Here is a 21,955-nt window from a genome sequence, read left to right on the forward strand (position 1 = left end):
CATGTTGGCGTCTGTGTGAAGGTCAATGCTGACGACTTTCACCTCCGAGCTAATGCACTTTTCTCGACACTTCAACCCTCATTTTTATTTTTTTTTCTTAAAGATTTTATTTATTTATTTTTAGACAGAGAGGAAGGGAGGGAGACAGAGGGAAAAAGAGAGGGTGAGAAAATCCGATGTGCGAGAGAAACATCAGTTGGTTGCCCCTCACACACCCCCAACTGGGAACTTGGCCTGCAACCCAGGCATGTGCCCTGACCGGGAATCAAACTGGCGACCTTTTGTAAACCTCATTTTTAAAAGCAAACAATCCATGTAGATGTTTTATAGATAAATGACCAATTTTAATCTAAGCTTTCAGGAGTGTGTTTTGCCTATTCAAGCTGCCTCTGCTGCTGTCTGCTTAGCTGCGTCTGTGCCCTAGCTCATGATTTGTTTTAATGTTTATTTTAGTCTCATTTGAGAGAGAGGAGAAGGGGGAGAGAAACACCAGTTGGCTGCCTCCTGCATGCACCCCAACCAGGGATCAAGCCTGCAACCTAGGCATTGCCCTGACTGGGAATGGAACTGGCAACCACACTCCAACCCACGGAGCCACACGGCCATGTTTGGCTCCTGGTTTTTCTCTTAGTTGAGTTGGAGCCTCCCCAGCACCTGGCTGAGAAACAGTGAGCGTGCAGTGATAGGAATACAACATACTCATCCTTATCTTTGAAGAGAAGTCTCTTATCTTGAGAAAAGTTTTTTTTGGAAGCAGTGGCCCCTGAGAGGAATAATAGCTTCCCGCAAGAACTGGGTAACATCTCACTGGCAGCTGGCAGGGACTTCTGGACCGAGACACAGGGACCAGATGACTCCCAGAGAAACAGAAAAAGTGGCTTGTGTCTTGGTGGCGCCTCCTGCCTCTGTTCCCCAACCAGCCGGCAACGTGAGCTGTGGGGTGTATCAGGCCTGTGTCTCCCGGTTCTTCCAGGGAAGCTGGTGGGGGTGGACAAGGCAGGTGGTGAAGGGGGTGCTGGGAGGGGACGCAACAGGGCCCCACCCTTAGGACCCTCTGCAGGCCCCAGGGATGGGGTTAGGGAAGGTGGGGTTCAGAACCTCTGCCGGGAGGCTCACTGCCCCCCACTGAGCACAGGCCCTTCCCTGAGCTCAGCTCTGAAACAGCTCCTCACTGTTGGCCAACGCAGCATGTGGAGCAGGTCGGGGGCTCAGGCCTCTGGTTCGGGAACTGCAGGGACTGGCCGTGGCTCAGAAGCCCAGAGAGGCAAGCCATTGGTGGTCACACAGGGTGTGGCCTGCCAGTGACGCGGTGTGGCTCCACCTCACTAGCAGTGCGAGGCCCTGGGGCGGCTGAGCTGGGTGCTTGCTGGACTTGCTCAGCTGGGAGCCTGGAGTCAGGGAGGAGGACCCTGTCACAGCAGAGGCGGGAAAACTAAGTGGATTAGAGAGTTTGGGAGCCATTTCCCTGGCAACAGCAGCATCTTTAGGAACTGAGTCTATGCCTGTGTGAGGTGAGTGGAAAGTTAAGAAAGTAACACGAAAAGTTACAACGCCTAAAGGAACCAGCCTTGGTGCGAATGGTTAAAAGGAAAGGGGCTTCTGCCTGGAATCAACTGTTCAAGTCCACCAGCGGCCCAGCAGTTGCGTCAGCCTCTGGCTCTGAGAGTCCCTGCTCCCTTGTCCCCAGAGCAGGGAGAGCTGTGCCGGGGACGCCTCGACAGTCCCGTCTGGAGAGGCAGGTCCCCGCACAAGGCAGTCACTCTGGTTTTACCAGGGATGGATTTCTAAGACGAGGGTAGCCCCCTGCCTAACAGAATTAGTAATTCCCCAATATGATCTAATATGCATATGAGGGGGCCCCCCAAAACAGAATTTATTTATAAACTGTATTCTAACAGGTTCAAACTTCAGTCACCTTCAGAGCACTCTCCACTGGATGCAACGCACGTATCAGAACATTTTTTTCCACTGCTCACAACAGTTTTTAAACTCATCGATTTTTATGCCTTTTAGTGCTGCTTCTACCATTTTTTGTTTCACCTCTTCCACATCGGCAAAACATTTCCCTTTGAGGACTTTTTTTTCACCCAGGGAAACAAAAAAAGCCTGTTGGGATGCCATCAGGTGAATAGGGAGCGTGGGGCATGGGGGTTGTGCCGTTTTTGTTCAAAAACTGCTGAACACTCAGTAGGGTGTGGGCAGGTGCGCTCATAAAGAACCCATCATGAAATGGGCAAATGTGTTGAAAAAGTCTTCAAAAAAAATTCACTGCAGCTGAACGCAGCCTCTCACAGCACCGCCAGCTGGTGGCTGATCCAGACGGGCTCCTGGAACGCTCACCCAGCGGGGGGAGCCTGGACTACAAGGGGCCTGCCCTCCAGAAGATAATTCCGGGTGTTTGGGGGTCCTCAAATTTTCCCCGTTGTGTGTAAAATGTCTTCTTAGCTGCTTTTAATTTCTCCCACAGAGCCAGGACATGGCATATGAATGTGCCTGGCTCACTCCTTTCTCGCCTCCGAGGATGGTGCAGGAAGGCAGGCCTCCGGCTGCGGGCAGGCTGGCAGCTGTGTCTGGGGCCATCGCTCCTTCCCAAGCGCTGCCACTGGGCACAGTGTGGTCGCCACCCCCAGTATTTCACAAGCTGCTTCGCACAGGGTTCCGACACTCAATGCCCGCTCTGCGTGTCAGCCAGAATGTCCCCAGTAGGTGGTTCCTTGGTAACTCCCTGAGTATCTGATTACTGTTTGAGGCTGTCATGACCTTTGCGTTTATGGTTCTCTCACCAGGATCTGTGAAGGGTGAACCCCTTCCAATGAGTCTGCCACTGGCTCTGCACTGTTAGGACAGCAACTGGGACGGATAGATTTCTATAATTAGAAGTTAATGTCTCCGCACGGTTTGCATAATTGCAGATATTTTCCACTTAATGATGAATGCTGGGTAGAATTTTTAACATTCAAAACAAGTGATATTGATTCCTCTGGAATTCCTGCTGTTTGATGTAATTTTCTTACTAAGTCAAAACTGGTGTAGTGTTAGGGAAATATGTTTTTTTGGTTTTTTTTAAGTTATTGATATTAGATACAGAGAGGAAGGGAGAGAGAGAGAGAAAGAAACATCGCTTTGTCGTTCATTGGTTGCTTCTTGTATGTGCCCTGACTGGAGATCGAACCTACAACCTTGGTGTATCCGGACGACGTTCTAACCAACTGAGCTACCTGGCCAGGGCCTGTATGTGATTTTTTAAAGTGCAATTTAGGTAATTTAGACTTTTCAAGAAAGCTGAACAAATCTGGGATGGGGAGTGACAGGAAATACCCTTCCTTCTGAGGTTTTTTAGAGAAGTGGTTTTTTTCTTCCAAGACGAGGGCTTTACACGCTCTCCCCCTGGTGATGCCAAGAACAGGTGCCCTCCCTCTGGGAGGACTCATCAGAGCTCAGCACTGGCTGCAGGGAAGAAAGTCACCTGCCCGGGGAGCGGGGAGCAGACACGGGGTGGTTTCCTGAGAGACACCAGAGTCCACCGGGTGAGGGGAGGGCCCTGCACCTCATGTCTAACTGGCTCTCTCACTTTATATTTGAGAGCTTACATCTCCAAAGAGAAATATGAGATAAAAGATGGGAAACATTAGAAAGACATCCAAAAACAAATAATTACCTCAAAGTAGAATTGTAGGTGGTGTTTAACGTTTTTGCGTATTGGCTTTAGAAAACTTTTTACAATGAACACACTTTACTTTTGCAATCAAACAGCAGGGTAAGAAGTACAAAAACGCACCATCACCTAACGTTTTCGGTGGAAACTGTCAAACGTACAGAAAAGACAGGTAAGAACGGTTCATTTTTAAATGGTGAGAAAATGAAGAATATATCATGCCACACGAAAAGTACATGCAATTCGTGTGACCAAATAGTCATAATTATGAACATACTTGAGCCAAATATCAGCTGCAGAAATGACGTGAGCACAGAGGAAGCGACGGCAGCTCCACGTCCAGTGCGGGGCTGCGGCCGCCGCCCGACGCCCACGCGCAGGACAGAAGGACTCACAGAAGGACAAAGAGAAGGACGATGAGAACGGGAGGAAGAGGAAGAAACACGTCCGTCCTGAGACTTCAGAGGGTCACTAGCTGAGACGGGACGCAGCTGTCGCGGCCCCCAGGCCCCAGGGGGCCGGGGCTGACCGGTGTCCTTGCGGGCCCTGTAGCCCCCGACCTCGGGCCAGGCGGCGGCGGTGGCACAGAGGGCACCTGCTGGTTGCCGACTCCGTGTCCCCAGCCCTTGCCAATCAGCGAGGCAGACGGCAGCCGAAGCCGCGAGGGGGGGCCGCAGGACGGAACCTGCACTCACGTGTGCGCTCACGGAGCGCCCTTCCCCGGCGAGCGCGGCGTCCGCCCGTCTGCTCCGCGGCTCCGGAGCCTGCACCGCCCACCTGCAGCACCTGCCGCCCGCCTGCGGTGAGGGGCTCCTGCCGCCTCCCGGAGCGGAACTGGCCGACTCTGCCCCTGACGCCACCATCTTGTTCTATAGGGACAAGAACTGTGACTTCATGAGATTAATATCATTTCAAGGAAAAATCAGTATGAGCCCGGGCTGAGTGGCTCAGTTGGTTGGAGTGTCAACCCAATGGGCCAGGGTCTTGAGTTAGGAAACAGACAAGAATCAACCAATGATGATGCATAAGGAAGTGGAGCAACAAGTTGATGTGTCTTTTTCTCTAAAAATCCATGCATGAAAATTAAAAAAAGAAAAATACAAAACCCCTCAAAACCCCAACAGTAAAACAGGCAAGTAGCACAGATGAGGTGATTTAGCAAATAGAGACGTTAAATGTCACAATCCATCCCCCACTTACCCAAGCAGCACCTACAGCAACGGGAATGGTCACGTGGCGCGCTTCATCTTTTGGAAAGATCGTAACGGTTTCTAGTCTCACTAGCAATCTGGAAATGCCCTTAAAAACGGACTCATTCTCTTGTCTCTCCTCCATCACCTCAAGGGGATGAGCAGATGCACAAACGTTTATTACATGATGCTGATCACAGGGTTACTTCGTGACCAGCAAAACTCCGAAACAGCCTGCCCGACGGAAGGACTGTACCGTCTCTGACACTGTGTGGCCAACAGACACGTTTCCACAAATGCTTTTGAAGAAAAGGCTGGTCCTGAAAGGAAGGTGGCATCTCAGATACGGCCGTTCATGAGCGTCCTCAGCCCCGGCACACAAGGAGGCTCTGAGCCCCACCCGCACGCGGGACCAGTGAGAAGCATGTTCTTTGACAGCTGGGCTTGTTCAGCAGAAAATAGAGCACTGAAAATCCAGACTCATTATTTACAAATTTTAATATGCTCAGAAGAAAGAAGGGAAGCAGAAATGACTTTGCGTGGGTCCCCTGAACCTATGACTTCAGTAATGAAGACATGCGGCAATAGTATGGGTGATTTTATGTTATACAGAGTTTCTAAAATGGACATGCATTATTTTAAAAATAGAGCAATCTTTTAAACGTTTCAAAGGTTTAAATAAATGATATCAAAATCACTACCTCTACTTTTTCAGTAAGTTACAAAACTGACAAAGTTAGTGAACATGGTTTATTGTCTATAAAAGCTGTTCCAGTCTGGAAAAGGCCACTGCAGCCACTGCCCAATGCACCAGGCTCAGCAGGCGTCTGTTCCCCTGCAGGGCTGCTGAGGACACCAGGTGGTGGGCTGGTGTCTCTCTGAGGGCACAGCCCCGCCACGACACCTGTGCTGGTCACGGACACTTCGCACAGTTCACAACCCAATCGCTAAACACCAGAGTGGACATACAAGTATCTCCCTAGGTTCATTCTGCATTCAACAAGGAGCCATTTGGATACAACCAATGAGGTTAAAATGCACCTTAAGAAAAATAAATATTCTGCATAATGTACTTACAAGGATCAGTTGTGTCCCCGCCCCCAAAAACTGCAAGATCAGAAGACCATCATGTGACAATTAGGCATATTATTGGCTGTTAGGGTCTGTTCAGCACAGAACAGGGACCTGAAAATCCAGAATCTTTTCTGAACCATATTTATAAATAGGCAAAGTTACACGTTGTCACATACTTAGATGAAAAGTTTTTTAAAGAAGGACATTGAAATGCTTTTGCTTGGGTTCCCTGCCCCCTTTCAGAGACGAAAACACAGAGCGAGGCGTCCCTGCCCGGGAGCAGCTTGTCCCGTCCCGTCTCCGCAGGTGGCACTCAGTCACAGAGAGCACCTCCCGTGGCTCCGCCAGCTCCGAAGGCCACCATGCAGGGCTGAGGAGCCTTTAAAACTTGAAGAGGTCGAGGAAGTGCTGTGGGGACACCGGCGTGAAGCAGCTGTCGGGGTCTGCGGCCGTGCAGGGGTGTCCCGAGTCCTGCGGGCGCAGAGAGAGAGAGTTACACAGGTCAGCCACCAGCCGTTAGCTGGAACGCGCTGGTCAGAGGCGACGGCGATTATGAGCACATGGCGGCACGCAGCTTTCAGTACAGAAGCTTCCTGAGTTCTGCTCGAGTCGGCGCACCGGTGGCCCCGAGCTGGTCCCTGGCCGCTGGCCCTGCTCAGAGGAAGGGGATGCCCAGGGCCCCTGCCACCTTCACCCCGGCATGCTGCCCCCAGACCACTGCCCACACTCCCACAGCAACTGATGGCCCAAGGTCATATTTCCCAAGAAACTAGGTTTTATGTGAAAAGACAGACAGACTTAAGAGAACGAGCTGCCTCTGGCCTGCAGGCCAGCAGGAGTCGGAGGCCACGTCAGCGCATTCCCCAGGAGACCATGGCTGGGATGGGACCACCCAGGTGCTGCGTGGTCCTTCTACCCAAAGGGACGTCCACTGGACATGTCCAGAGCTTCCTCCTCAGGCTGAACCTTCGCTCAAGTGCAGGACTCTGAGGTATTTCATGAAAACCCTTTGGTGGTGACTGAAATAAGCGAGCCCCTCATAGTCTGGCCACGGGCCCCCACCGCGAGCCGTGCACCCGGGCAGCTGCGGCTGCCTTCCAAGTGTGCGGTGTTCTGGGCGAGCCCCGGGGCCGGCGGCTGCAGGGTTGGCCCGAGCAGAGGGCTGGGGCGGGGAAGGACGAGGTACCTGGAGCATCAGTGCAAGGCGGCAGTCCTCGGGGGCGAAGCCGGATCAGAAGGCGCGCAGCAGGGAGGGAAGGGAGAGAGATTAGAAGGCGCCCAGCTGATGCGCATGACACATCAACCGAGACCATCAGGGGACACGGGGTAACGACACTTGCTCTCACAGCACACGAGACCCCAGCAAATGCCCCAAAGACCCACAGTTCGAGGACGGTCTCCAGCCCAGGACACACAGCCACATCCTTCCAAGCATCTCCATGAGGAGCAGTGAGGCTGCGGGGGCTCCTAGCCCTCAGGGGTTCCCCGGAAACAACAAAGCAGAGCTGGTATTTCCACGTGTGGTTTACGTGGAAAACAGCTGTGGCGTGTTGTTGGGAAACTCATTCACAGGCTGTCGCGGTGCCAGCGGCGACCACGAAGCTGGAGCCTAGGCTCACGTGTAAGCCTGCCGGCCGCCTGCAGGACACAGTGAGGACACGGAGGTGAGGCCACAGGCCATGCTTTCCTTCTCTCTCCGCCACTCTCGCTCCTGACAAAACGTCAGCAGCCCCGCCACCGTGTGTTGCGTGCACGGCCGCAGCCGCCTGTTGGCTGCATCTCGGCGCTAGACGAGCCTGCGTGCCGTCTGCACAGGGACGCGCTGCCAGGCTGCTGGCTGTGCCGTCGGGTTCACGTAAATGCCGTTGTGACGGTCACAGCAACTAAGTCACCTAGTGACGGTTCTCTCAAAACGTGTCCTCATTGTTCAGTGACAGGTCACCAGGCAAACAAGCGGGGTGTTTGCAGGCAGAGGCCGTAGCCCGGGGCGGGTGGGCCAGCAGGACACCCGCAGCCCCGCGGCGCCCGGTGCATCACCCAGGACCACAGATGGATGGCATGCCCCGAGGCACAGAGTCCAGTGTCAAGAAAACGGGGCCTCACTGAGGAGGAGGCTCGTGCCAGCTGACTCCTGGGCCAGGGAAACCTGTGTCCATCAGAGTCCAGGCCGTGGGAAGCACAAGAAGAATAAGAAAGTCTCGGGAAGGAGGGTTCCTCACATTCTCTGGGTCGGAAATCGCTGCAGACGAAGCTTCCGAGTTTAGTGTTTCACTGAAGGGTCAGACTTGCAGATGAGCACTGAGTCTGGTTAACTTTGACCAAAAAGAGGAAATGCACGGTCCACTCTAAAGCCCATGACTGGTGTGCGCGGGCACCATCGGGGCGGGCGGCCGATGTCAGGGTGGCCAGGGGCAAAGGGCAAGCTTGGGGACACCAGCAAGCAGAGGTTCCCCCTTGTCCTCGGGGCAGGACTCCTAAGAAGCTGCCCTGATGAGGCCCAAGGGCACCAGCCAGACCTGCCCTGGGGGAGGTGCCCTCGCAAACCACGGCTTGGTTCTGCACTTGTGAGCCCACCCCCCGCCCCGGTGCCTGGTCCCCTCCGTCTCATTTCCTTCCCCATCACACGGAAGTGCCCATCTGTAGCCACTGCACTTAAACACAGACGAAGCATTTTACACTCGACCCTCCCACTGCGAGAGCCCGTCCGGACTTACCTTCCAGAAGAGGATGCCGCAGCGGCGGCAGAAGTGCAGCGTGTCTCCGTACTGCTCTCGGGTCGGGTAGCACTTCTGCAGCGCAAAGTACATCCGCTTCCACTCGACGTGGCCTTTTTCTGAAAGGATCAAGTGTCTGCAAAACTGGACAAACGCAGAGCTGCTCAGCATCGGCACAAGACTTCCACTGCACAGTATTAGGAGCGAAGCTACTTAACAAGGCAGGTCGTGCAGGAAACACGGAATTATTGGAATTAAACTTACATGGATTAAACTGATAAGGGACTAATCAAATAAATAACGTGTCCGTACAATGGGATGCCACTCAGACATTAAACAGATTTAAATATTCAGATCTGGAATGATGTCCATGATATATTATTAAGTTAAAATATACTATTAAGTTAATAATCACAATGCTGCACACCTGAAACTAATATTGTATGTCAATTATAACTGAAAATAAATTTTAAAAAGTTAATTTACATAAATCATATATCTGATGAGGGTCTTGTACTTAGAATTCGCAGAGAACACAGCTCAGAAATGAAAAGAACCTGATTAAAAAGTGGGCAAAGGGAGTGAGAAGACACTTCTGCAAAAAGCACCGACGGCCAAAGATGCTGAGTACCCCTGCCACCAGGGATCTGGAACAAGACTGCACTCATGCCCTTCAGGACGGCGTGACCGTCACCAGACGGTCACACATGACGAGGAGGCAGCCGGCCCTCGCACATGGCTGGTGGGACGGGAGGTGGGATGGCTGCTGCAGACAGCAGTCTGGCAGATCCCCAGAGGTGCGAACACAGTCCCCGTCTGACCCAGAATGTCCACCCGAGCAAGTGTGGTCAGAAAGGACCACGTACTGGCACGGGCCACCGTGTGCCTGGCCCCGAGGATGTCACACAGCGGGAAGGCAGCCCACCACAAGGGACCAGCTGTGGCCTCACAGGCCGGCAGCTGCCCCACACCCCATCCATGGCTCCTTCTCCTGCCGCTCTGCTGCAGGCAGCACCTTTATGCACGGATGTGACCCACAGCTGTGCATTGCCCCTGTGACCCCATCTTTTCAAGGACCCCTCTCCTGTCTAGGCCTCCGAGGGGACGGTGTTCACACACACATGCCGTTCTCCCCCACTTCATGGTGCCTATCAGTAGCTCTACGGGACTGTCTCTGAGGACACGGGCCGTCCGCCTCCCCTCCCTACACAGGGGTCAGAGAGCGCCGTAGACTCTGACCCTGGATGACGCGGAGCAGGGGCTGGTGGCTGCACCAGCACCCGCCTCAGGAACGCTGGGCTGCGGGATGGGAGGGGTAGCACGTGGGGCCGGCAGGTCTCAGAGACCAAGGCTGCACAGTTGAGGAGCCTTCTAGGACATGCCCTGGGGGGGATGTGAGTCACCCTGTTATGGGGGAAAAGAGCAACTCTGCCTGTGGCTCCTGTCCTGCCGACAGAGGGACGAAGCTCGGCCCTGGCCTGTTCTTCAGTTCGGGGTATTTCAGAATTGTGGTTCTTTTCGAGAATGAGCAATAAACCATACAAGCTACTGAAGGGAAACCACAGCGATTAAGATAAGTTCTGATTGTTTCCGATGTTTGGAAGCTGTGCCTGTGGCCCCTGGGCGAGGCCACCACGCTCACCTGCTTCTCGGCAAAGTGGTACTGGCACAGCTTCTTCCACAGCTGCCGGTCCTCGCTGAGCACGGCCAGTGCAGGCGTCACCTGGCCCAGGGTGACGATGTCCCAGCCGTCCGAAAGCCGGTACAGGATGTCGTTCAGCATGTGCAAGGGGAGGTCGCTGAGCGTGAGGCCGTGGTTCACCTGCAAACAGGGAGCAGAACACACGGCTGCCTTCAGTCACTGGACACTGACGCCAGGTCACGTCATCACTGTGAGTGTCTTAGGCCCACAGTCAGGGCGTCACTGCTCCTGTAAACCCCACGGGCCAAGTGTCCAGTGCTCCCAGGTCACCAGAAACAGCAGCTTTCCCGTGGGCCCAGGAGACAGAGGTGACACAAGGGGGACGCTGGCCAGCCAGCAGTGCGGTTTGGAGCCCGTGTACTCCTGACGCATCGAGATGCACGTGCCGGTTGTCACGTCTCTTCCAGAGGACGAGGGCAAACAAAGCACGGCCGGGAGCACTGACTTAGGTGACCATGGTCACGATTGTTCCTGTCGAAACTGGTTAGCTGAATAAACAGCAACATCAGACTGGCCCCATTTGAACCTTTTTCTCATGTTTGCTGCAACCAAGGAGCACACACGACCCACGGCAACGGGGACAGCAGGTGAGGGGACCCTGCAGGTGCCGCCGCGAGGGGCGCAGGGGGCTGTGCAGGGCCATGGGCCTGCATGTGCTGAACGTCACTGGAGCCTAAAATACCTAATTTCCTGTAAAGGTAAATCAGTTACTTCCTCGTCACCCACAGAATTAGCTCTTTCCAGGAACAGTGATAACTCGCTAAAGGGCCTTGGGTCCTAATCCACCTGGAAACATTCCTCAACAGGGGGTAGGCAAGAGGCGCTCACAGGGCTGGGCGGCTGGAGAGGTCATGCCCTTCGCGACGAGCTCCTACCTGAGTCACCTGAAGGTTCTGCAGCTGCTGCTCCCAGGCGAGGATCGTGTCCAGCCGGCAGGCCCAGATGTTGATGTTCCCGACCAACACGGACTTGCCCACGCCCCTGAGCAGGACGCCCAGCGTGGAGCTCAGGTCCCGGAGCAGGTCCTTAATGAGGCGCGGGTTCTGGTGGTCCTCGAGGGCTGGAATGGGCACAGCACAGCGTGTGACACACACACGGAGTCTCACTCAGCCTCAGAAAGGCGGAAAACCCTGCCCTGCCCCGCAGCCTGGAGGAACCCTGGGGCACTGTGCTCTGTGACACCAGCAGACACAGGACAGGCTCCGTGTGGCTTGCTCTGCCAGGCCCCACAGGCTGCAGATCCACAGAGATGGCCACAGGCGGGGGGCCAGGGGTGGAGAAAGGCTGGGTTGAGTGTGTCACGGGGACAGGAAGTCCTGGGGAAGGACAGTGTTCATGGCTGCACAGCAGTGTAATGAGCCTGATGCCACCACACCGTGAGCATACAAACAAGCAAACGTGTTAATTTTATATTTTGTATATTTTGCCACAATAAAAACAATGACCTAAGCTCACTGCAACCCCAGATTGGCATATTTCACGTATCACAAATATAATGAGATTAAAAACTTTCAATTGTTTCCTGATGGTGTATCTTTGGCCAAGTCCACAATTTTTCCCTGAACCCGTCAGTCTATTTTCTTTACTGTAGAGAGAACTGACATTTAAAGCGGCTGTGCATAGTCATAAACTCACATATAAGCATAAACCCATGCCGTGAAACCTTAAGTTCCACTTATTAGGTGCTAATTAATCCATCCAAACTTTAAATTAAGGAGAAAATTGTAGGTGTATCTGATGCCAAAGCAACTGAGCCGCAACTTACTGATCATGGAAACATCCTGTGGCTCCAGGGAACCGACCGGCTACACGGAAAGGTAAAACAGCTTTTCACTGACCTTTCTTGTGGTCACGGCATTATATTTCCTATTATAACATAATATAGTCCTTTGCCTGCAACAGCACTTTAAGGGAGTAAGCAGGAGCCCCCGATCACCGAGGCCTGGGGGGACCATTTGCCCGCCTGGAGGACCTACCACACAGCCCCCTGCGGCGCTGTGATGTGCACACCAGGGGATGGGGGGGCAATAAGAGAAAGCCCCCTCCTCACACCGCATTCAGCGAGACTTAAGATGATTAAAAATATCAGTCATCCTCTTACCCTTTTGAACGATTTTATCCAAAATGTTGAAGTAATTCTTTTGTGCCACACCACTCAAGGAAGTTAACTGGGATTTTGCAATTAGCTGCAGGAGCTTAAAAGAAAGGGAGAAAGCTAAGCATGAACTCAACCACAGGGACCCGCAGCCAGCACAGTGATGGCTGTGGCAGGAGGGTGTGCCTCTCGTTTTCTCCTTCCTGGGAGATTGCCCACCCTTCCCCCTCATGCCTCAGCGATGACAGGCTGAGGGTGTGACCTGTGTGTCCCGGGTCATGTGGCCTGCACATTTTCAATGAAGATCAGGCTGTCTGACCTCAGGAAGGTCTGCCGCACCTGGCCCTTCAACACCTGCTCAGTCCCACTGCTCTGCTTTCTTTCAAGACTCCTTGGTAGGTGTGTCCTTTACCTAACCTGGCGTTTTCTTTCTAATCCTTTAAAACTGCTCCTCTCTTATCCCCTTCTCACTGCCTCAGGCCCATACAGTCTCCAAAGCGCCCGCTGTCCCCGGGTCCCTCCTGCCCCATCACGTCCTCATGGCCTGTTTCCTCTATCTGTCTCGTGCTCACACTGTCTGTCTGCTCCCAGACCCCCAACGGCTGCCTCCCCAGTCATGCAGGCTCCCACTCCGGACGAGTCTGCCCCCCTTGCTGGCACAGGTCCTGGTGTCCCCCCACCCTCGTGTCTCAGGGCCCCATCAGTGCCTCTTTGTCCTCACCTGTTTCTGAGCCCCCAGGAGGCCCTAGAGAGGATGCAGGGAGCTCCCCAGGCTCCTCAGCCCAGGGCTGTCCCCATCCTCTGCTCTGCAGGGAGGGCTGGCTCCCCCAACCCAGCTCCTCCCACTGCGCCCCTCTGCAGCCTGCCGCAGGCTGTGACTTCACCACCCCCGCTGGCCTCTCCCTGGGCCGTGCATGTGGCTGCCGCTGTTGTCTGACCTGCCCTGAGTCTGTGAGCTCCCCCTCACCTGTCTCCCAGCGGTTCCTGCCCCCTCGTGGCCTCACGCGCACGTTAGAATCTGCAGATTCTGCCTCCTCGTCTCTGAAAGCGGGGCCTCCAGCCCCTCCCTCACCTGTCCTGCTGCCCCTGCTGGTTCCCAGAGGAGGAAAGAAAAGGCAAACTCACACCCTCACAGAGCTGCACTGGCTGAAAAAGTCCAAACCAACACTGTAAATAACAGCCTGTGGGAAACTATCTTTCTTTGCCTTCTAACGTGTCTGTAAAGCGTGTCCCACGCCACAGTGAATGCACGCCACAGCACACTGGAGACAGATGAGACTCTTGCCACCCAACACACCAGAACCAAACACACGGCTCAAATGCCACTCCCACCCCTTAGTCCTTCTCATTAGCTTCGTGTTTTTCAATGTCCTCCTTGCCTGACTCTCGTCACAATGCTGAGGAATACCTCATCTCTTCCGCCTGCATCTAGAACCAATGACAGAGAATGAATTCAGTCACCTGGGACCCAGAACCTGCGTTCCTGCTGATGAAGGCTGGACTGAGATGTGACTGAGGTGAGTCTAAGCCATATTGGGCTTCGGAGGCCTGACCCACGAGAGACTCACCGCCCAGCCATTGTTTAATCACCAGAACCTTCCCAAGTCGGCTTCTGGCTCCAACAACACTCAGCCAGGAGGGAAACAGACCCGAAGAAGCAAAGACATTTTATTCTATTCCTCAAAGAAGAGAAAAAGGGAAGTCACAGCCCGATCCTCCTGTCCAAGAGCAGCGAGGGGCAGAGGTCGCAGCATTCTCAGAGTGCACCCGGGAACCCCGAGGGTCCCCCAGGTCAGAGCTGATTCTCCACGGTCACTGAGGCAGCAGAGACACAGGCACAGCCCCCACTCACACCCTAAGTGCGTGGTGACGTGTCCCAGTTGCTATGGAGCGACCTGAGAACTCAGGGGCCTTCTACTGCAGCAAACAGTAAGGAGATTTGCAAAGGTGTAAAACACCACATTTACTTTTAAATAAACAGAAATATTTTAAAGGGGGTTCATTTCTATGTCGTAAATATTTATAGCCAGGATCTCTTTGGGATCCTTGTGATTTCACAGTGAAAAGTCGCCGAGCTCACGGCTGCGAAGGGCGGCTTCCACAACTGGCCCTTCAGGAGAGGGGACAGGCGGCCTTCCGACGACCCCTCCCGTCGTCGACATAAACCAGTTTTCTGACATCATGATGTAAAAAATCCTCCCCAAAGGGACTGGAGTCACTAGCAGAAGGCAGGGCTGGCATCATGGAGTCTTAGCTGGTTCTCCAGGGAACACGGGGCGGTGTACCCCGCCAGAGGCCACACCGAGGCACGTGCAAACCCAGCAAACGAAGGGGCAATGCCGGCCCGGGACGAGGTAAATTTCAGGTTAAAACGGTAATTAAGATGAAGGGCGCCGGCTGAGGACCGGTCTTTTTGCAGGTGGATGAGACACACATTTCTTCTAAAAAGGTGGCAGGAACACAACAGGCTTTTGTGAGCTCTGTTCTGCGCGGATTTCATTTTTCCTACTAGCTCCCCGTTCCCGTGACGCGGGACAGGCAGGCGACCATCGGGGCGCCCCCCAGAGAGACGGCATGCCACGCACGCGTGGGGTGCGGCCGCCCTGCCGGCCCCCGAGCCCGTCCCCGAGGGTCACCGCGCGTCTTCTCCCGGCCCTGCCGCCCCCGCCCCCCCGGGGCCGCGGAGCCCGGTACTCACCCGGACCACGTAGGCGAACCTGCGCACGTCCCGCACGGCGCTGCAGAAGTCCAGGCGCGTGAAGGCCTCCCCCAGCGTGCAGTAGCCGTGCCGCTGGAAGACACGCGCGCCGCCCGTCAGTGCTCGCCACGGCCGCGGGCGGCGGGAGCTGACGGCCGGGCAGGGGGGGTCCGGGCGCCGCGGCTGTCAAGTCTGGCCAAGGACAGTGGTTTGCGCTGTGACTTACTTAGTCCTTATTTAGAGAGCAGCGTGAGGCCGTGTCACCGAGACAGGACGGCTGGCCTTCTCACCCCATTGTGGGCCGAGTGACATATTTATTAAGTATCTCAGTTTCTTTTCTTGGGACACATTTGGCGGGAGGGCAAATTAAGCCTAAAGTCATAACATAACAACTATTCTAGGACACACAACCCTAAACACACAAGTCAGGCCTCCTGCCCAGTGTGATTCCGCGGCAAGAGTCGCGCGTGCGCGCGCGCGTGCCCGCAGGGCCGGGAGCTTGTCGGTCACGTGGGATGTGACTGCGGGCGCTGCGGCCCACCCAGCTGCCCACGCCAGGAAGCGGTAATTAGACCGCATGGGTCCCAGAGTGAAAGAACGAGAACACTGTGCACCGGCTGGTGGCTCCGTGGGTGCAGCGCCATCTCACGCACCAGAAGGTTGTAGGTTCGATCCCCAGTCCGGGTGCGTAGGGGAGGCAACGCCTCTCTCACATCAATGCCCCCCCATCACTCTTTCTCTAACATCAATGAACGTGTCCTCAGGTGATGATTTTAAAAAGAAGAATGAGAACACTGCTCTTCCTTTAGATGTTTTTCTTTAATGATGTCCCCTATATTCTAATTGGTTTGTACAGGTTGGCTTGTACATTAGGTTTCAGGCATCACTTTAACCTTGATCTTCAGTATTTGAAATACAAAAAATATAGAAAAAGATTTCCAATTGAGAGTCATGGGGACAGACAACCTGGGGAATAACCTGGGGAATAATCGCAGAAAGCAGCGGGCGTGGCAGGAGCAGCTTTAGAGGAGACACGCTTGGGGCTCAGATAACAGGCGCATGAGAAGGGCCAATGGGGTGTGCTCCAAGTCCCAAGGCCAGTCCTAATGTGTGCACATGCCAACAACATGCATGTACTTTCCCAGGAGCTGTGGGGGGAGCAAAGGCTGATTAGATAGAATCTGAAATGGATTCCACGTAACATTTCTACTTTGACGTCTCCTTGATGAACAGAATTCCACATTCTGGTGGAGCAGACTGCTTCCCAGGCAGCCTCCCATCTCACAGCAGCCTCTTCCTTTTGGGGGAACTGAATCCGATATAGAGTCAACCACAAATAGCATGTTAGAACGACATGAGGCTTGGAACCACGTAGGTGAGAGCTGAGAGGCTGGGAGGGGCTGAAGCAGGTCATGTGGACAGGCAGCAGAGATACCAGGTCTCCCCAGGGGAGATGACAGCCAGCCTCCTGCTTCAGAGACAGCTGGTGAGAGAAGGACCAGCTCTCAGCTCTGAGTCCCGCTCCCTCCTGGGGCCTGGTCACACCTGTTCCTGGGTCCACCTAAGAACCATAGACTCGCAATGAATTTTGTTGTTGCTGGCGCTGGCCTAAGTTGGATCTCTTTTCTGTAATCAGTGTGGCAACACAGAGCAATTGAAATATGTAATAGTCTTAAATAAGCTCAAACTACATTATGTTATTAAACATTCTCATAAGGGTGCTTTTGACTGTGTGCTAAGGGTTAGAATCATTTCGTAGACACTTAATGTTAACCATCACTGCACAGGTCAAAAAAGTTTTGTCTCAGAATCTAATCCTTAAACTTCCAGGAAGCTGGGCTAGTTTCACCCACTATGAACACTTTTGGGACATTTCACTTATGCTAATGGAACAGATACTCAATAATTACTCCCTAAATCATTTCTCCCAGTTGCTACAAAATAAAGCAAATGCTTTGTTTCTCAGACTGCAAGAGCAAGTAAGCTCCCCAGATACTAAGAAGAGAAAAAGGAAATATATGGAGCTGAAATGAATGGACTGTGTTATGGATCCCAAAGAAGCTTTGCCAAGTTGGCAAAAGAAAGGAGGAGAAAGGCGCTCACAGTTAATGACAAATGTCACATTAGCTACTCGACACGTCCCCACAGGAGGCCTCCGTCATGCCCCTGCTGGCACCGTGGCACTAACAGGTGCAGAGGGCATATCACACTGTTTGGGGCCCACATTTGTGCTGTTGTCCCAGGCTTGTACCAGGACAGTGACCACACCCAGTGCACATGGACACACACTCACACACACACAAGAGTCAGTGGTTGAAAGAGCCTCCTGTCTTCATCTGTTAGAATGTGAACCACAGATGTGATATTGCAGAAGAAGTAATTTATTGAATGTGACATTGCATAGTCCACAGACACAATACAAAATATACACTTACTTATAACAGAATACTTACTTCTCTTGTGCTTTCTTTATGGACATAGATCCATTTTTCACGATAAAAACCTAGAATAAAAATTAACTGTTTTTAAAATCTGGGGAATCAGGTTAAGATTTTTAGGAACTTAAAAGAGCTGCATGTGTTAACAGAAGTATCTGATGTATAGACAGGAGATGCTTTTACTGGGAAATGTGAGCAGAATTGCTTTGTTTCCTAACATCAGTTTAAGAGGCTCTGAAGCATTTCTTCACATGGAAGATGATTTGAGACAGTACCAACTCTTAGTAACCTAGACAAAAATTACTGTTGCTAATGACTGTAGTAATATGAAAACATATATCATTATAAAAATACAATTATGATTATGCAACTAATAAAAAGTTATATTCTTCTGTCATTGCCTTTATATTGTATTCGATTTAAATAAAATTTTTGATGCAATCCAAATCCCACAGCTTCAAGAATCACGATGACTGTTCTCCACAAGACCCCACCTTCTTCACCAGATTGAATACAGGAAAGCAGTTCCCATGACTCAGTGCAGGGCCCCAGTGCAGGGCAGGGTCCCAGTGCAGGGTGAGGCCCCAGTGCAGGGTCAGCCCTTGCCCAGGAGACAGACTGCTTCCAGCCCCGCACTCCCACCCAGGGGCTGACCCACCTCTGACCACAACTGTGTCTTTCTAGAACACCAGCATCTCCTGCACCAGAGGCCAAAGTCGAAACACTTAACCTTTGGCCTCCTTGTGTGGGAGTGAACTGACCATGGCCCCTATTCAGTCATTCAGATGTGTGGGCTCTTCTGTGGGGCTTTTGCTGTCTTTCGTTTTTGCAAATCTTACTAAGAAAATGGTTGAGGTGCATGAAGTGTGATCACTAGGTCTGTGGGCAACACTGGACAAGGACTGTTGTTACATGACTGTGTCATCTTTCCTGAGAACACTGTTCAACCAAGTTAGAAGACCAACATGTTCCAGTAAGTATCATAAAATTATTAATGAAAATGACCTTACACTGAGTATTGCCGTCATTTCTAAAATGGTCCTTTTTCCTTTTTTTGGATGCATATCCATGCTCTTCATTAGAAAATATTTCTTTATCTTCACTATTTAAGATTCTGAAATAAAGATATATTTTACTTAAATATCTTTACAGGGAGAGTTTCATTTGGCTTTTCTTTTTAAAAAATGATAATAGATATTTGGTTTGCAATTTAGGAGACTGAAATAAAAATCATGTTAAAGTCTGAGAGCGAACCGTTAATTTTCAAAGCAACAGATCAGTATGACACTGCACAGCTAATGTCTAAGATAGTCTTTTTGTTTTGAGAAACCTTACCTCAGATTTATCCTGGTTCTTTTGAGAATGTCATACCAGGAAGTGCTGAACATGTTTTAGACTTCAAAATGCTTCATTAAAACAGGAGATTATATTATACTATAAGCACCCTGGAAAAAATTAATGTGACAATACTTGATACTGACTAATGATTCGCCATATCCCTGGTGCGATGCTGTGTAAACAATGGCCTTAAACAACAGAACAGACCAAATGGGCCTAATAGACATACACAGAATTTTCCATCCGAAAGCAAGAGTATACACATTCTTTTCAAGTGCACAGGGAACATTTTCCAGGATAGATCATATGTTAGGCCACAAAACAAGTCTTTAAGAAATTAATATGGAACTCTGGACAGTGTGGCTCGGTTGATTGGGCGTCATTCCACAAACCAAAGGGTTGCAGGTTCAATTCCCAGTCAGGGCACAGGCCTGGATGTGGGTTTGGTCCCCAGTCGGGGTGCATACCAAGGACAACTGATTGTTGTTTCTCTCTCACATTGATGTTTCTCTCCATCTCTTTCTCCCTCCCTTCCCCTCTCTCTAAAACAAACAAACAAAAAGCTTGCCCTGGACCCTGGACCAGGGAGACAAATATGAGCCTCATGACTCCCTGCTGGTGGACTTCACAATAAAAGCCTTTTCTGTTCTCCAAAACTGGTGCCACAGCATTGGCTTCTGGGAGTGCTGGGCAGCGAGACCTTACTCGGTAACAGAAGCAGCATCGGTGGGGAAAGCAGGCCATGCTCCAGGCTCGGACTTCAGCGACACCACGTCTTCCCTCACACCAGCCTGCCTGTGTGTGGGCAGATCTCAGCCACATCACAGTTTACAGAGCTCTTCAGTGACTTGAAAAATGGATGAAACCATAAATGCTGAGCAGCCTCTGCTCAGGTATGACTCACAGGCTGTGGTTACTGTTCCGCTGGTTCTTCTCTCTTTCAAGCTCCTCACTCCAGAAGTCACATCTTTTCCAGCCGTCTTCCGTTTTAATCCAGCTCCATCCAGGAGACCTCCAGTCCTGGCCCAAAAATGGCATCGTTCTCCTATGAAAAAGTTGATTTATGTAAAAAAAAAAGTGTAATTAGTAAGTTTCTTTTCACTTAGAACATTTACTCATTCATTTTTAAAAAGTAAGTTCTTAGTATTGAGAAGTCTGCACAGGCCTTAAATGCTGGTAAACACTGGTGATAAAAGAGTGAAGGTGATACTGTGCCTCAGTAGTACTAAAATGGCAGGTCACGAAGGCTGAGCAGAGGATCAAGCAGTGGGGGGTGGGGGTGGGGAGAAGGGGGAGTGCCATCCCAAACAGAGCCCTCTCTTCCTGTGATCGGAAGCAACTGAAAGGAAGCACATTCCCATCCATCGTTCATCCACCGACCGCACAGTTTGATCTGGTTGACACCTGGAGGGGAGGGGGCGGGGCCGAAGCGAGTGTGGCAGAGACAGGGGACAGTCAAGGCAAATGAGTCGGAGGGCCCAGAAAGGAACTTTCAGGTGAATGACGCATTAGGTCACACCTTAGCTTTACGAAGAAATCAGGGTGACTCTGCGGGGAACAGGCGGGGGGTGCGCCCGGAGGAAGTGGAATGAGGACCGGAGAGGAAGGCGCTGGCCTCGAAAAGGTGGGAGCGGCTGCCGCGGGCACAGTGAGAGGGGACGCGCCGAGGAGGGGCGGCAGTCGGCTGTCACGGGGCTGGCGCCCGGGCGTTCTCGCGTCTCGGGCATCGGCTCCAAGGCCGGCGACAGAGTTCTGAGCTGTCCGGGGAGGAGGGCCAGGAGCAGCGCGCAAAGCAGAAACGGGTGCTGACTTCAGTTCTGCACACGCCTGTCAGGTTTGCTTTGCCGGCGGCCGCAGGCACTGGACTAGCTCCGGGTGTACGAATTAAGACTTAAAAATGACTAAACAGACGCCTGCATAAAGCGGATGAGCTGGCGACAGCAAGACCTTGAATATTAGCTCTTCCACGGCCTGGAGGTGCCTCCTTCTGACCAGTGGTTCTCAGCCTGTGCTGTGCGCTGTCTTGGAAGCCCCACCCCAGACCTGCTACATGTGATGGCCAGGTCTTTTTTTTTTTAAGGTCCTCCAGTGACCGTCCTCCACGGTGGGGCAACGAACGGCCTCAGGTGTTCACATTACTGGTTTGGACTGTTCCGGCCCCAGAAAGGCCCCCTGACCACCCCATTCTGTGTCTCCCCACTATGACACTGTGACGTCACAGCAATAAATGCCGTCGGGAACGACCTGTGTTTACTGTCCGTGTCCCTCCAAGAAAAGCCAATGTCTTGTTCAACTCCATAACCCAGCAACCTTGAGCAACGGCAGGCACACACACCACAGAAGCTCAGTGACACTGAAGGGACGCTTGCACTGCACACCCACGGCCAAGAGGAGAGCGAGGCTGCCCCGGGAATAGTGTCACTGAGAGGAACAACCAGGAGGAAGAGAAAGCCCAGGAAAAAACGACACTTAGTGGACAAGTGGATGAAGACAAGCCAAGAAAGGATCTGCAAAGGGAGAGTCACAGAGGGATGGGGAGTGGGACGTCGAGAAGAATGTTTTAAGAAAGAAACAATGTACAGAGAGGAAAATGTTATAAAGAAGCCAGTATTGTAAGAACTGAAAAGTATGCATTGAATTTAGCTACAAAATAGTAGCTGTTAACTCAACCAAAAATAGTTTCAATAGAGTAATGCTACATTAACTTCACACCCAAAGTAGACTTGGCCTCTTTTACTAGTGGGGGAGGTTTATAGAGGACATGAGAGGTGAAAGTGTTCAAACATCGTCTCCCCACTATGTTTGGTATCACCAACGAAGGTTATTAAATGGGCACTTATAATGGCCTAGAGGAGACAAAAATGTTCAGAAGGAAATGTAACTCTGCAGCAATATTCCTGGGTCAGCTACAAGTGCTCGGTTCCTGAGCCGGTGCATGAAGCGTATGACGAAGAACAAAAGGCGACCATGACGGTAACAGTCAGGCACTTTCAGAGAAAACAGCGGCAAAGGAGTCTTCCCCCTTATTGTTTTGTTTTTCATCATAAATTT

The 21,955-nt window shown here is 52.1% G+C and overlaps 1 protein-coding gene across 4 annotated transcripts; it reads right to left on the reverse strand.

Moving 5' to 3' along the window:
• Window positions 1–5,325: 5,325 nt before the first annotated feature.
• On the reverse strand, window positions 5,326–19,945 carry FBXO25 (F-box protein 25). 4 transcript variants are annotated; one of them, XM_090258050.1, is made up of 10 exons: window positions 19,809–19,945; window positions 18,577–18,680; window positions 17,582–17,631; window positions 15,129–15,221; window positions 12,437–12,530; window positions 11,211–11,395; window positions 10,276–10,455; window positions 8,634–8,777; window positions 7,106–7,132; window positions 5,326–6,390 (listed from the first exon to the last, which is right to left on the reverse strand). In XM_090258050.1, exons 1-10 carry the CDS (start codon window positions 19,940–19,942, stop codon window positions 6,301–6,303), a joined length of 1,101 nt encoding a protein of 366 aa, XP_090114176.1. In that variant the 5' UTR covers window positions 19,943–19,945; the 3' UTR covers window positions 5,326–6,300. The 4 variants fall into 4 exon arrangements, with proteins under 4 accessions (XP_090114176.1, XP_090114174.1, XP_090114178.1 ...); XM_090258048.1 differs by lacking the exon at window positions 7,106–7,132; XM_090258049.1 differs by lacking the exons at window positions 5,326–6,390; window positions 7,106–7,132 and adding an exon at window positions 7,262–8,231.
• Window positions 19,946–21,955: the final 2,010 nt, after the last annotated feature.

This window comes from Furipterus horrens, unplaced genomic scaffold (assembly GCF_987537825.1).
Source record: "Furipterus horrens unplaced genomic scaffold, mFurHor1.1.pri manual_scaffold_12, whole genome shotgun sequence".
Taxonomy (NCBI): Eukaryota; Metazoa; Chordata; class Mammalia; order Chiroptera; family Furipteridae; genus Furipterus; species Furipterus horrens.

Coding starts and splice junctions, on each gene's coding strand:
- FBXO25 (XM_090258050.1), bottom strand. CDS start 19,942: ATGCCATTTTTGGGCCAGGACTGGAGGTCTCCTGGATGGAGCTGGATT. Junction 10,456..11,210: donor AGAACCTTCAGGTGACTCAG/GTAGGAGCTCGT, acceptor CCCTGTTTGCAG/GTGAACCACGGCCTCACGCT. Junction 8,778..10,275: donor ACCACTTTGCCGAGAAGCAG/GTGAGCGTGGTG, acceptor GCGTTTGTCCAG/TTTTGCAGACACTTGATCCT.